The sequence below is a fragment of the Hippoglossus stenolepis genome, chromosome 9 (assembly GCF_022539355.2).
Source record: "Hippoglossus stenolepis isolate QCI-W04-F060 chromosome 9, HSTE1.2, whole genome shotgun sequence".
In the NCBI taxonomy this organism is placed as follows: domain Eukaryota; kingdom Metazoa; phylum Chordata; class Actinopteri; order Pleuronectiformes; family Pleuronectidae; genus Hippoglossus; species Hippoglossus stenolepis.
Genome location: NC_061491.1, coordinates 15499558 through 15513945, shown reverse-complemented (window position 1 = coordinate 15513945; position 14388 = coordinate 15499558). Strand labels below are relative to the sequence as shown.

Sequence of the window (14388 nt, the reverse complement as noted above, 5' to 3'; positions counted from 1 at the left end):
CTTAACGTTGAAAATAAAAACTGTAAATAAAGATATGAAGATGTAAACTGAACACGTTGGAGAACATGTTTAACATTAAAGTGCAGGCAGCATGAAGAAGCAGTACAAGATCATATTATAGGTTTGAAAGCTCCTGTAGAGCTGCTAAACTGACCTCTTGTAACAATGCTTTTTTAACTATATGTTTTTTTTTCATGTATTATTAAAATTGTATGGAAGCTCAAATTCCTTGTTAGATATCTCACAATGTGATTTCCTATTAGTCTTACATTACACTGCAGAGCCAGAAATCATTGATCTAACACATTCTGTGATCATGTGAATAATCAGCTCTGTCATGTAATTGTTATCAAAGTATGATGAACAGTAGACATACATCTGGAAAGCCATTACTGTAATAATAGTCTAAACTTTGTTGAGCATAATTCATAAGTCATAATTTTACTGCCAGAGATGAGACATCAGAGGACTGGCAGCCCTAAGAAGCAACTAAGGCTTTAGCAGTTTTCATACAATGATGGATTGAATAGTGTAATAACTCATTATAAATTAACTCTAATATATCCCAGAATATCAATTTCTCAGTAGCGATGACCTCAACTCGTATCTACTACTACTTATATACAATTATTATGATACATTATTATTATTATTAATAATAATATATATTTTTTATATATATTTATTTCAATCCAGTGGTCCTCAACCTCGAAGAGGAGCCCCCTCCAAAGCCTCACAACATAAATCTGAGATGAACTTATTGAAGGATCAGATCTACAGGTTTAATGTTTATTAATGTGTCACTGTGAAATGTTTATTTTAATGTAGAATACTTCTTCAAACACACAAGAAACAACATATTTGTAATTGATTTCAGCAAAGTTGATTTCAGCAAATGAAGCACATGACCTGTTTCTCTGGAGTGTGATGAAGAACTGAAATAAATCGAGTGTTTTCTGTGCTGGACAACCTGTTGCTTTAATGGGGAAAAAATCATTATGTTCTACAAGAAGCTCATAAATGAAGTGATGTAGATTAAAGAATAACTGCCAACAAGTTGTTTCAGCTGCTGTGAACTCACTGAGAATCTATTCAGTTCAACCCCCTGTAAAAACTACAAGTGCACTATGAAGAGATCCATGTTATTGATCAGCAATAACACAATCGATTTAGAGCCTCTCGATCAGCCGGAGCTCAGTGTTAAAAGCTTTAGTTGGTAAAAGCAGAGAAGCTGTGATGTGTCGCCACTGACAGGTACATCTCTAATCTTTACTATCACCCAACTCCTCCCACTGCTCCCTGTCATCTGTGCAGGAGCAACCTCCTCCTCCTCCTCCACCTCCTCTGTGGAGCTGCTCCTCTCTCTGACTTTTCACAGTCCGATGGCCCGACAGGACTCAGCGGTCATGGCCGGCACTCTGACCCACCAGGGCTCCCCTAACCCGGGCTACAGCCCCAACAACAACGCCGTCCCGGTGCCGGCCATCACGCAGACGGACTCCAGGGACAAATGGAGCAAAAAGATGGATTTCCTCTTGTCTGTCATTGGCTTTGCGGTGGACCTGGGGAATGTTTGGAGGTTTCCTTACGTATGTTATCAAAACGGTGGTGGTGAGTTGTGTCCAGAGACGTATTTGAAAAGTTAAGTTTTGTTTAACTAGGAGTCTTCTGCGTGGAGACATTTGGTTTAAAAATAATGTTTTTAAATCGATCAAATCTCAGAATTTATGATCGAAATTATTTAAAATAGATAATTTTTAAAAAACTGTCCATGGTGCTGAAATGTGCGTCTGTTCACGTCACAATCAAAGTTCACTAAAAAGTTCACTTTCCCACATTTCCTGTGACATAGCCTCTAATTTGATCTGATCACTTTTTTTTAGCAATGGTCCAGAAAACTGTGTTTTTTATGGTGGGAAAATTTTACAATAAATATCTTTACTTCTTTACTTTCTGCACTTATTGGCAGTCGTTTTATTGGGAATACATTGTACTTTACTTGTACATCAGCAACTGAGTGGTTTCATCACAGCAGCCAATCGTGCTGTTAGAGGAGACCACTCAAATTACATAAAGGGGTCAAAGGACAAGATTCAAACGACGAAAAAGAAAATTAAACATATGACTACTGGACTGAAAAGCATGAGCAGACATTTAAAGAAGATTGAAAAACTGAAAAAAAAAGTGCAGAATTTTTAATTTGATAAAAAAATAGAGTATGTGCTACAGAAGTGGGTCAATTTGTATTTTTTAAAAGAAAATATTAATTGTACTATGTCTCTGTTTTGAATAAAAAAACTGTGCAGACTTTATCATTTTATAGGAAAATAGAGTATGTGTTGCAGAAGTGAGTTCATTTCTATTTTTCAAAAAAAAAATTAATTGTACCATGTCTCTGTTCTGTTAAAATAAAGATTTTGACTTGTACACCCCCCATTTGAATTTAAATATCCTCTAAATATTTTATACAACGATTAAATCAAGAAAATGAGGCCAATGAACAGTACATTTATTTAACATTTTTATAAAAATGTCACACTTTAAATCAGACTCGAGCTCTGTGAAATCCTCATCCTTGCATTTTATGACATAGCATGTGAGCTGATGCATTTCTGTGCAGGGGCTTTCCTCATTCCCTACATTTTGATGGCCATCTTCGGTGGTGTGCCGCTCTTCTACATGGAGCTGGCACTGGGGCAGTTCCACAGAACCGGAGCCATATCCATATGGAAACACATCTGTCCTATTTTCAAAGGTAAGGCCTCGAGCTGCAATGATGCTCAAAATGCACGTCCATATATCCAGTTGCTTTGGCAAATCTGAGGCTTAAAATCCAACTGCTTACTGGCTTGTTATAATCTTTTATCCCCAACTTTCTGCTCTCTTTCAGGTATTGGATATGCCATCTGCATCATCGCTCTGTACGTGTCCTTCTACTACAACACCATCATCGCCTGGGCCCTCTTCTACTTCTACTCCTCTTTCAGCAGCATCTTGCCTTGGACAAACTGCGACAACGTGTGGAACACCCCAGACTGCACCAACTACTTTGGCGTAGACAACGTCACCTGGACAAATTCCTCCAGGTCTCCCGCAGAGGAATTTTACACGTAAGTGCATGTAAGTGTGAGTAACAGAAACCGCATGTATAAATAGCTTTACAGTAACGCTCCACACAGTTATCGTCCACTGGGGGTTTTGTAGGATAAATGTTATTTTGGCCTCGGAACACTTGATGTTTTATGTTTCATCTCAACAGGAGGAACGTTCTTGAGATCCACAAGTCCACAGGGCTGGAAAACGTCGGGGGTGTTCGCTGGCAGTTGATGCTCTGCCTTTTCCTCATTTTCACCATCGTGTACTTCAGCCTGTGGAAGGGCGTGAAGACATCAGGAAAGGTGGAAAACAGCAGTTGCTCAAAAACCATAATGATATAGAAGATCTCATTTCTCTCGTCTCTTCCTGATATACCTCTTTCTTCCACATCAGGTAGTGTGGGTGACCGCCACTTTACCCTACATCGTGCTTTTCATCCTCCTGATTCGAGGAGCCACTCTGCCAGGAGCCTGGAGAGGTGTGGTGTTTTACCTGAAGCCCCAGTGGGGGAAGCTCCTGGAGACCAGTGTGAGTTGTACACTGTCGGTTCATCAGAAAAAGACACGATTCAATCATTTCTAACAAGAAAAGTATGATCAGGACCCATATGAATGTGTAAATACATATAGACTGATATAGATAAAATACTATATTGGTAAAATTTCAAAATTAATATCGATAAATAATGGAATGATTTAAAATGATGAATTGAACAAGCTTGGTTTGCCTCAGGTAAAGAGAAAAAGTTGATTTCACAACAAAGTTATTATATATTATTATTTCAATATGTTTTATTTGATCAAATCATTCCGGTTACACATGACAGATGTTTTTTATGCTTTTATTTTCTCAGCTACTTCTTAGTAATTAATATCATTAACAGACAACTTATCTCTTTTCTGATCTATTTCATTTAGAGAGTTTTCACATAAGTGCAGATTTATGATTAATACAAAATTTAAATGGAATAAAATGCTTAATTTCACTGCTTATATTTTCCAAAGAGGAAGAAATCTGTAAGACAAAATGAAATACCCCTTAAATGCATGGGCCTGAGTTTCTTTACTGGTCCTGATGAGTAATAACTTGTTGAATCAACACATCTGGAACTTCCAAGAGTCAGTAGTTTAATATAGTGTACACATTTATTTATATCTACCCACTTGTCCCTTTATAGTTTTTTTTTTTTTTTAGATCCATGAAACACCCTTATCTTCCTCTTGTTTGCTAAACACAGCGAGTGCTCTGGTCGGATGAGAATATGGATGAGACGAAATGAGATGCATAAATAAGCCACAGAGCGGCATAATAAGATGCATAATTGGTTTAGATTTTCTGCCCATTAACAAAGGCCTCGCTTTCTGTCTCACTCACCAACATCCACGCTGTCCCCTTCTCTTTAATGCCAAGTGCGTGCTGCTCTTCAGATCTCGCTGCGTACAGCTGTGCAGCAGCGATGGCTCAGACAACACAGCTCTGTTTGCTAAATTATATTCAAGGGGCTCTGAGCGCTAATAAGAGAAGTAAGTAAAGCATCACTGGACGATGTTAAATCACAGAGAGGAGAGGCAGACATTTATATTTTTGTGCTGTGACAAATGCATAGCAATTTCAGTTGCAGTTAGAGTCCCAGATATTGAGGTCTCCATCTTTTTGCCTTCTCCAGGTGTGGGTGGATGCTGCAGCTCAGATATTCTTCTCTCTGGGGCCAGGGTTCGGGGTCCTGCTGGCTCTCTCCAGCTACAACCCTTTCACTAATAACTGCTATCGGTAAGAACTGCCACGCAACGTCCAGGGATCAATGACACACTAACTCGTGAAAACCAATGTTTGTTGCATGAAAAGTCCTTGATAAGCAGAGGCTGGTTAATAAATATATCAGAAAAGTACATTTCATCGGCAACATACCTACAAATTTCTTCGTTAATCATCTTAATGTGAAGTGCTTTCGGAAAAAAAAGGTAACAGATCCAGTTGTTTGCAGCTGGAGAAGAAGGTTTTTCACACAGATGTTTATTTATTGATGTATAAACTTTCATAAATGTATTTGGATCAGATACATATCTTATACACATGAAAATGTTCTGTTAGCAGCTCATTTTAAAAGCTGGCAAAAAATGTATTATCTGATATATTTGCAATAAATATTTGTTACCTTAGAGTAGCTGAAAGTAGCTAACCCTAACCCTACTTCTGGAGATAGACAGTAATTACTCCATCACTGTTAACATTGGTGTGATAGTTTTATATCTGGAATAAACACACATCACACATGCTTCAGTGGAGGGCAGCTCATTAGTGTGGTTGCAGGTTGTCTGTGGTTGCTAACAGCACTGTTTTCATGTCTTCGCACAAAGATAACAAAGCTGAAGAGAGTCTCTAAATGAATCCATTAGAAATAGGTCAGAGAGGTCAGCGGGCTACTGACTGGTTTTCACTGCAGACAACACTACACTGGAAGAGCAGCTCTGAAAGAAATGAAAACAACCTGACGAGTACAGGGAGTGTTATGCTGCATGTCCTTTAACAGGGTGTATTTCCCTCCTCAACAGTGACGCCATCGTGACAAGTTTGGTGAACTGTCTGACCAGCTTCGTGTCCGGGTTCGTGATCTTCACAGTGCTGGGCTACATGGCAGAGATGAGGAAGGTGGAGGTCGAGGATGTAGCCAGGGATAAAGGTCAGGGAGAGAAAGAAAATCAAATCACGACAAGAAAAAAACTCGATAAATAATACTCACCCTGATCTTTTCGTACTCTCCAGGACCAAGTTTACTCTTCATCACATACCCGGAGGCCATCGCAAACATGATGGGATCAACCTTCTTCGCCATCATCTTCTTCGTGATGATGATCACGCTGGGACTGGATAGCACTGTACGAACTGTCAAACGAGTACATGGCGGACACAGGGTCACTTTATGCCTCACTGAAAATGATCAATAAATATGTAAATATTAAATATGTAAGATCACATTGTAATAAATATGTTGAATTTATTACAATTTGTTACATATCAGGTCACACATTACATTACACAGTATTAAATGCTTTTCACATCTTCAACAATACAAATAGATACATTTCATTCATTTTTATACAATACTGACATAAAATAACCAAATCAACTGTAATATACGTACATGCAGAACAATTGAACCTTGATTTTCTAATGTTGTAACATCAGGTAATGACTGTCCCTGTATGTTCCAGTTTGGTGGGCTGGAGGCGATCATCACCGCTGTGTTGGATGAATACCCGGATCATTTCTCAAACAGACGGGAACTTTTTGTTCTGGGCTTGGTCATTGTCTGCTTTATGGGCTCTCTGAGCACCCTTACAAATGTAAGTGTTCCCACATTTGAAATAAGTTAACCAACAAGGACATAATTCAACCCCTCAGGATTACAAAAGCTTATTTTCAAGCACATTTACTTGAACCTTTACGTGGATCTGGATACAGTGATGCAGTGTAGTCAATAAAAAAACCTGAGACCTGCGGTGTGTTGCTCACCTGGACAAAAACGACATGTTATTGACAGGGTGGTGCGTATGTGGTGAAGCTGCTGGAGGAGTTTGGAGTCGGATGCTCTATTATTGCTGTGGGTTTCCTTGAGGCCATTGCAGTTTCCTGGTTCTACGGTAAACAAGAGATTATTATTGATTGAGTCAAATATATTGTTGATTCAAAACATTAATACAGTTGGTGACTGATGTTTACTCGTGCTGGTTTCAGGCATCCAGAGATTCAGCAGGGATGTTGAGGCCATGTTGGGCAAAGCTCCGGGTTTATTCTGGAAGGTGTGCTGGGTCGCCATCAGTCCTGCATTTCTGGCGGTAAGAGGTGAAATGGTCTGAGCTACACTTAGAGAAAATACACACTGGATATTAATGTCTACAATGGTAACATATTTATATATTATATATCATATATCAACATATCATCCTTTAAATCAAATAACTATTATTTGTTAAAATCATCCAGAGATAAACCAAGACACGAGAGGAAGCTCTGGACCAGTGACGGTGCAGACAGCTAACAGCTTCTTCTCTACGAGAAATGTCCTCCTCAAAACATAATTTTTCATTTTATATACATCAGAATGTATATTGCAAAACTCTTGGACAAATGTCAATTTCCCATCTCTACACACAGTCTCATATCCCTGGTTCTCATTTGCATCCAGCTCCCAGGTTGTGTTTCTGTTGACATTTTGCAATATTATATTTCTTTTTTAATATATGCAAGTGTGACAGATATATTACCCGTTCCCGATATTATTTATGATGCCCTAGTGTAAAAGCTACATTAGCACATATTCAAAATGTCACGTGTCCCAACTGTTCCCAGTACATCATAGTGAGCTCCCTGCTGAAGGCGCCGCCGCTCACACTGTTTGATTACAAGTACCCGGACTGGAGCATCATAGTGGGATACCTCATTGGCTTCTCGTCCTTCATGTGGATCCCCATCTACATGGTCTACAAGCTGGTGTGGACCCCTGGATCCCTCAAACAGGTCAGCAGACTGAAGAGAGGGAGGACACAGTTAACTTCCTGAAACATTTTCTTTTAAACTAACCTTTAACCTTGTCCTCCTTTGATTGCGCTGTCCTCCACAGAGGTTGGCGGTGTGTCTGAGACCGGAGAGGACCATACCAGACATCCACGCTGACAGCCTCAACATGGCCTCTGTGCCATAGGAAGAAAGAAACACCTCAACACACGTAAAACACACACACACCCGTTCACACCACAGTTTTAAATTACAAGCCTGAACACGGTCGGACATCATGACTGTTGCCTGCTTATGATGTCAATGTTCACTCTGTAAAATGGTAAATGCTGCTAAATTTGTCATGACTAATACGAGGAAGTGAGATGTTCATATCTGTGTGACTCAGATTAACCGACAGTCTGTCACCACGGTAGTTTACAGCTTTCACATGCTGCCATTTTCAAAGTGTTGCATTCTCGTGGTTGTAGGAGTCAATGGTCAATGGTTGAGTGAGTTAACTCTTCCCTTGATCAGCTGTATTTATCTCACATGACCATGATGCCAAGGAAAATAAAAACATGTATTTCTGTATGTTAGTGACACTCAGCACATCGTTTCTATTGCATTGAGCCGTTTCTCTTAAGTTTGATCATTTCTGTACATTGTGAAAGATTTATGAGATCTGCTCTGTGCAGTAACAGTGTTGCTAACGCAGCCACTAAACGTATCATGGGAGAAGTGTTTTGCATGTAATGACATTTAATTAAATGTATTCCTCAGTGGGTGGTTTTTCCACATGGATCATCACATATTCTACGACATGTCAGTTAATGTTTTATTTTCTTTTGCTCAGCCCACGAGGACAGATAATAAATGGGACCAAATCTAAACCAGGTTATCAGTAAATTAAATATTTTTTGTCAATGCTGTATTTTATATTTATACAGTAGATCTGTAACACTGTGCTTGCATTTGCATTTATATCTGCTAAAATGTACTGTTTTTCCCTACAAGTGTTTGTAATGGAGGTAAGTGAGGCACTCAGACAAAGACCATGTTCAATCTTCTTATTCTAATGATAGCATATTACCTGGTAGAGCTGCTGCCCCATCGAGGCTAGGCCTCACTCGTAGCGGCCCGGGTTCGATTCCGACCCGCGGCCCTGTGCTGCATGTCTTCCCCCACTTCCTGTCTGCCCCCTTCACAGCTTGCTCTCTGTCCTCTCCAGATAAAAAAATTATAAAAGCCCCCAAAAATTAATAAATACAGAAAGTAGATGATTTGCACTCACATGTGATAGTAATTTTCAATAAGCGCAACTGTTGTGTGTTACCATCGTTTTTAAAATTCAATTGTTCTTCATCTGATGCTTCATTTAACTCCAGAGAGACTGTTTTTGCCTTAACTTGCCTAAATATCACACTGTATGTATGAAACTTGTGAAGGTTGTATTGATATTTATTGATACTGTGCCTCTCCACACAATGTTCTCACTCTCTAACTGAAGACGGATCAAAGGTTTTTGCAGATATACAGTTCACTTTAATCTTAGTCACCTATGTTAACTTAATCTAAACTAGAATGGCACTCACTGGAGTGTATACTTCCGCCAAGGCTCTACAGTCCCCTTATGAATACACATTGTAAATTTTAATTGACTAGATCCGGATATTTATTTGGATCTTCATCTAAATATTTTCTTCCTCGGGATCCTTGAATTATTCTCTGTGAAATCAAGGAAAATGTTGAAAAACGCCTTATCTCACAATGCTAAACAAATTGAAAAAAAAATCCAGATCCACACCAAAATTGTATGAGTTCTCCTCTGACGCACACTGCATCCTTCCACCCAGTTTGGTGGTAATCCGTCCAGTAGTTTGTGTGTAATCTTGCTCACAAACCAACAAACAATTGAACAGGGGTGAAACCCATAACGTCCTTGGCGGAGGTAAAAATAGTTTTACACTTTGTTTATATTCAGAGAATAATGTGGTGAGTGTGAAGTCAGTCCTCTTCAACATGGTGTCTGTGGTGAGATGTGTATAAATTAATTACAGTATAAATTGCCAATTTCATATTTGTGCTTCTTTCCAATTCCAAAGTTTAAACACGAGTATAAACAAACACACAAGAAGAACAATATTTAAAGCAGTTGAATTCCACTCTCTGGAAGAAAAAAAAGAAGCAGGAAACCAGATATGAGACGTGTTGTTATAAATCTCCATACAGTGGTTGTCATGTCTTTGTAAAGGTCCTTGGTTGCTGCTGCTCACCTCAATTAGATTTTCTAATTAACAAGCTAATTTGCAACATCCAGAATCCATCAACATCCAAGGGGGGAGAGAGAGAGAGCAGCCTCTACCTTCAAATGCTCACAGCGCCCTTCAGATCTTTACTTATTCAACTGTGTGTGTGTGTGTGTGTGTGTGTGTGTGTGTGTTCAAGGACGACAGGTATGATGAACGTATGCGGGAGTGGAGCAGACGGCGGTTTGGAGCATATGATTCCCCGCTGAGCTGCTGGTTGATAGACGCGCACATCAAAGCTCTTTTGTGTCAGTGACTGCTATTGAAGTAGAGAACAGGCAAACACAGGAGACACATAAAAGAGACGCTGATAAATGGAGGACGTCTCCTCTACCTGACAGGAGCAGCTCTCCATAGAGGGAAACGCTTTTATTATCGCCCAGTCAATTAGGACCCAAGAGTCCATTTGGAATATACAGAATATGGTGAGTGTCGGACAAAATTCACATGCTGCTATACATTTGAGACTTGGGGGCAAAATTTTACTTTGAAACCATGTTTGGTTTAATATTCACTTCAATATGAATCCACAGGTTGTTAATCTCTGACTTTCTGTCTTCCAACAAGTGTTTCATGTGTCGTACTGAGTTTTACACATGATTCAGGCTTCACATGATGTGGCGTCTCCCTGATCTGAAGACCCACTAAAGACAAAAAAACTAACATATTTACTCCAAACATCCAACAAATATCTGATCAACTTAAATAGAAGATGTGCACATTATATATAATAATAACGTATCACAGGCATTTAGAAAATATATATAGGCCAAAGAAACACAAGGCAGAATATTAAAAAGAGACACTATATATAGTCTCTCTATCGAGTAAACCCACATTTCATCCTTCTTCAGCAGAATTCAATCCCAACACCATCCTATTTAACATTGTAACATTATTATTCATCTTCTCCTAACAAACAAAAAATAAACAAATAAGTATAGAAAACAAAACCAAGTTGATCACGTTTGAAGATCTGGCCTCAAACTACCCGGCACAGGTATTAAACCCATGTGACCCCGTGACTTCTTTTAAAAGATTTATTAAAACCGATTTTTACAGACTTGCCTTTAAGTGATGTTGTCTTTGTATTTGATTCGTGTTCACAGTTTTTACATGATGCTGTCTTCTTATTGCTTTTATTTTTTATTTTTATATTTGTGCGATTGATTTTGTGTGTGTCCTGTTTCTTCCTTGTTTTTCAGCACTTTGGAAACCCTGTTTTTAAAGTTGTTATATGAATAAATATTATTATTGGTTATTATTACTATTATTATGATTATTATTATGATTATTATGATTATTATAGCCACTGGTAACAATTCGGAGTTCAGTATATTCTGTACAAAGGCCTATATGAAAAAACGCACAATGATTTACGTGACTTGAAGTTATGACATAACAAATCGAGTAATTATGTAATTTTTCCTTATGTTTGTTGCCATGACAATGTTCAAATCCATTGATGGATCAATAGGAACAGATACAAAAAATATGACAGTCACAGAATCATGTACACATAACATATAAATATTAGTTTAACAAATTTTCAGATGTCCGATTAAAACAAGATGTCAGAGTTCCTGCGATAAGGAAATGCTGTTATGATGAATTTATCCAGGAAGCCTCCAGTTTTCATTTCAAGTCACCGTGAGTGACATTTCCTGACGCTCATTAAGCTTCTCTGGCATATAATTAAGAGCTTTAAGTGTTTGTAATGGTGTGCATACTTAATTTCTATAGAGGCTAAAGGTAAAGGCCATACACATCAGTCATGCAGAGGGATTATATAAGGATATAACCCCAAGGAGCTTGACCTTTATATCGACTCTTCATTGCTCTTTGACATTTCAGAAATGAGAAATGTGATGGAGGCCTCACACTTGCTTGATGGTTTCCAGTAAAAGATTTTACAGCGTTTGTACTTCCACAGTAGAACTACTTGGAAGCACCTGAAGCTTTCAGTGCCGTGCGGCTGTCACAGCTGCAGAAAGACTCAACCAGTTCTACAACTACAACTGTTATTCAGCAACAGTTGTGATAATCTGTCGAACTGTACAAGTTTATTTATAAAAATGTTGAAGAAATTTTTATTTCCTACTCCTTCATGATTCTAACCTGAAAATATTTAGATTTTTCACTTTCCTTTCAAAATAACTATTTTGCAGTTGTCACTTTGGTCTCACGGGAGAATTATAATTTATATCATTTTATTTAGTAAATTATTAATCTGTCAACCAAAATTTTACATATTATAATTGGCACTTGGATTATTATATCAATTTCATACAACCAGCAAATAAGAGTAAACACTAACTGGTGTGACCACAAGCACATTGTTATATCATAGAGCTATAATACAATACAATACTATTTCTCTACAGAAATTCAGATTACTATTACATTGGACAAATGATAAATATTCACATGGCCAGAGGCAGCTAATTTTTTGCACAATTAAATGGTGGATCTAGATTCTTTCTAAATCAGGGGCCAAGAAGGGGCCACAATTTACACAAAGAGGCAAATCTTATGTCCAACATTCATGCACAATTTCTGATTCAGCAAGGTGCACATTTAAGTAATTCTTTGTTTACTGTGAGCTCTATAGCTTTGAGCAAAGCAACACATCATTGAATATATATTGAAAATTGTTCCTTGTTCAAGCACATTGTGTACTTCAAAAAAGATTAGATTCTTAACAAATGGTAATATTTATTGTCAGTAAAAGGACACAGGGGCACTTCAGGCCCCCTGCCCTGAAAATGGTTACATTTTTATTTTACAGACTGAGATTTAAGAATAATTCCCTCAGATTAATACAAAATCGAATTAGTCGCTTCTGATTGAGTTATTTGTGCTACTTCAAGGGCAGCAACAAAAAGAAACAACACAACTCGAAATTCATAAAGAGTATAATTAAACTGCCAAATTCTTGTATTTATTTTAAAAAATGTTACAAGAAAAAAAAAATCTCGATTTCCTATAAATCATTGACAGTTAAAATGTTTCCAAAAGAGACTTAAATGATTAATCTCTCATCAGGAAAGTTGTGCATCAACTTTCTGTCAGTTGACAAATCGATTAATCAAAGAAATGTCTCTGTTATTAGAGGCAGCACTTAATAGATTGGGCGTTAGGACCCAGATCCTACAGCGGAAAGAGAGGCCTTCCTCTCACATCATCCTCCTCCTCCTCCTCCTCCTCCATGATGCTGCCTCTCCTCCCTCAGGTCGTGATGCTAACAGTGTGTAGTAGTGTGTTAGTTAAAGGACACAATGAGGAGTCTGAATTAACCCAGAGAGCGTACGTGGTTCTACTGAAGCAGGATGTAGGTGAGACAGAGAACTGAGGCCTGACAGTGATGCTGCTGCTGCTGCTGTTGCTCCATATTGTCTTTCAGTCTGTGATCGGTCTGTTGTTTCTGTCCTCACAGTGACCATGAGCTGTGTCCTCTCTGTCCTGCTGCTGCTCATCATCATCATGGCGGTCTGCGTCTACAAGCCGCTGCCTCGACGGTGAAACTGTGCAGAGGAGATGAAGACACCGGGGACAGATGAGCTGTTGTCCCGGTCCACCCTGCACCGAGCACCGGGGAGCTCATCGGCTGCAACCGGTACAACAACAACAACAGACCGGAGCTGGCTAACTGAGGAGGAAACCTGCAAACTCTGCCACCTGCCGGCCATCACCGGACACACCCAGAGAACAGTGTGACACACCAGCAGTGTTTAAATGATCATAGCAGGTTACTGAAGAAGTATTTATCTACCTGTTTATGATATGTCATTTGTTTATTTAATTTGAAATGAGCCTACGTCTATGCACTGAATTATATTGTTGGTTTGACAAATGTTATTTGACAATAACATGAGCTATTGCCAACATAAAACATGTCACATTTTATTTATATTTGTTAGGACTTCACACCTTAAGGTTGTAACTAGTTTTATTCATTTGCTTTTCAGGCCGAGAGTTGGTCTCATCTGTTTGTTCTGAAGGGAGAATAAGCCTGGAGGCCAAAAGCCTTTAAATAAACTAAAGTGGGATTTTTAAAGTGAGAGTTGTCATTACTAAAATCTTCATTAGCTTAGCCAGAGTTTATTTATGTATTGTATTCTGTAAATGTGGAAATCTGCTCATCAATTTTCTCAAATTAACTATTTGTCGATTGATTTGCTCATGAGAGAGATGATGCATTTATAATGTAAAAAGAATTATGTAAATTATTGTATTTTGTTTGCTGTTTCTGCCTTTTTTAAATGAACATTTTAAATATGAGTGGACTCCTTCTACTATAAAAAAACAAAACTACAGAGCTGGAGAGGTCTCATTGTTTTGTATCTACATCAATAGAAACTGAGGTTTTGGTTAAATGAAATGTTTTAGCTTTGGAAAGGTTTTGGTACAGGCCCATACATTATTATCATCATCATCATCATCATCATCATCATCATCATCATCATCATCTTCATCGTGTTCTCACCAT

At 38.3% G+C, this 14388-nt stretch overlaps 1 protein-coding gene and 1 long non-coding RNA gene across 2 annotated transcripts; both read left to right on the top strand.

Moving 5' to 3' along the window:
* Positions 1–1382: 1382 nt before the first annotated feature.
* Positions 1383–9426, top strand: slc6a4b (solute carrier family 6 member 4b). Its single transcript, XM_035166212.1, has 13 exons — positions 1383–1611; positions 2621–2755; positions 2891–3110; positions 3260–3398; positions 3490–3624; positions 4763–4866; positions 5649–5776; positions 5860–5972; positions 6309–6440; positions 6638–6737; positions 6832–6932; positions 7447–7614; positions 7718–9426. The coding sequence occupies exons 1-13, from the start codon at positions 1383–1385 to the stop codon at positions 7796–7798; spliced, it is 1785 nt and encodes a 594-aa protein (XP_035022103.1). The 3' UTR covers positions 7799–9426.
* Positions 9427–13069: 3643 nt separating this feature from the next.
* On the top strand, positions 13070–13956 carry LOC118115125. The gene is made up of 2 exons (XR_004697529.2): positions 13070–13234; positions 13336–13956. It is a non-coding gene; the product is annotated as an uncharacterized LOC118115125 (long non-coding RNA).
* The last annotated feature ends 432 nt before the right edge of the window (positions 13957–14388 follow it).

Coding starts and splice junctions, on each gene's coding strand:
- slc6a4b (XM_035166212.1), top strand. CDS start 1,383: ATGGCCCGACAGGACTCAGCGGTCATGGCCGGCACTCTGACCCACCAG. Junction 3,399..3,489: donor GCGTGAAGACATCAGGAAAG/GTGGAAAACAGC, acceptor CTTCCACATCAG/GTAGTGTGGGTGACCGCCAC. Junction 4,867..5,648: donor TTCACTAATAACTGCTATCG/GTAAGAACTGCC, acceptor CCTCCTCAACAG/TGACGCCATCGTGACAAGTT.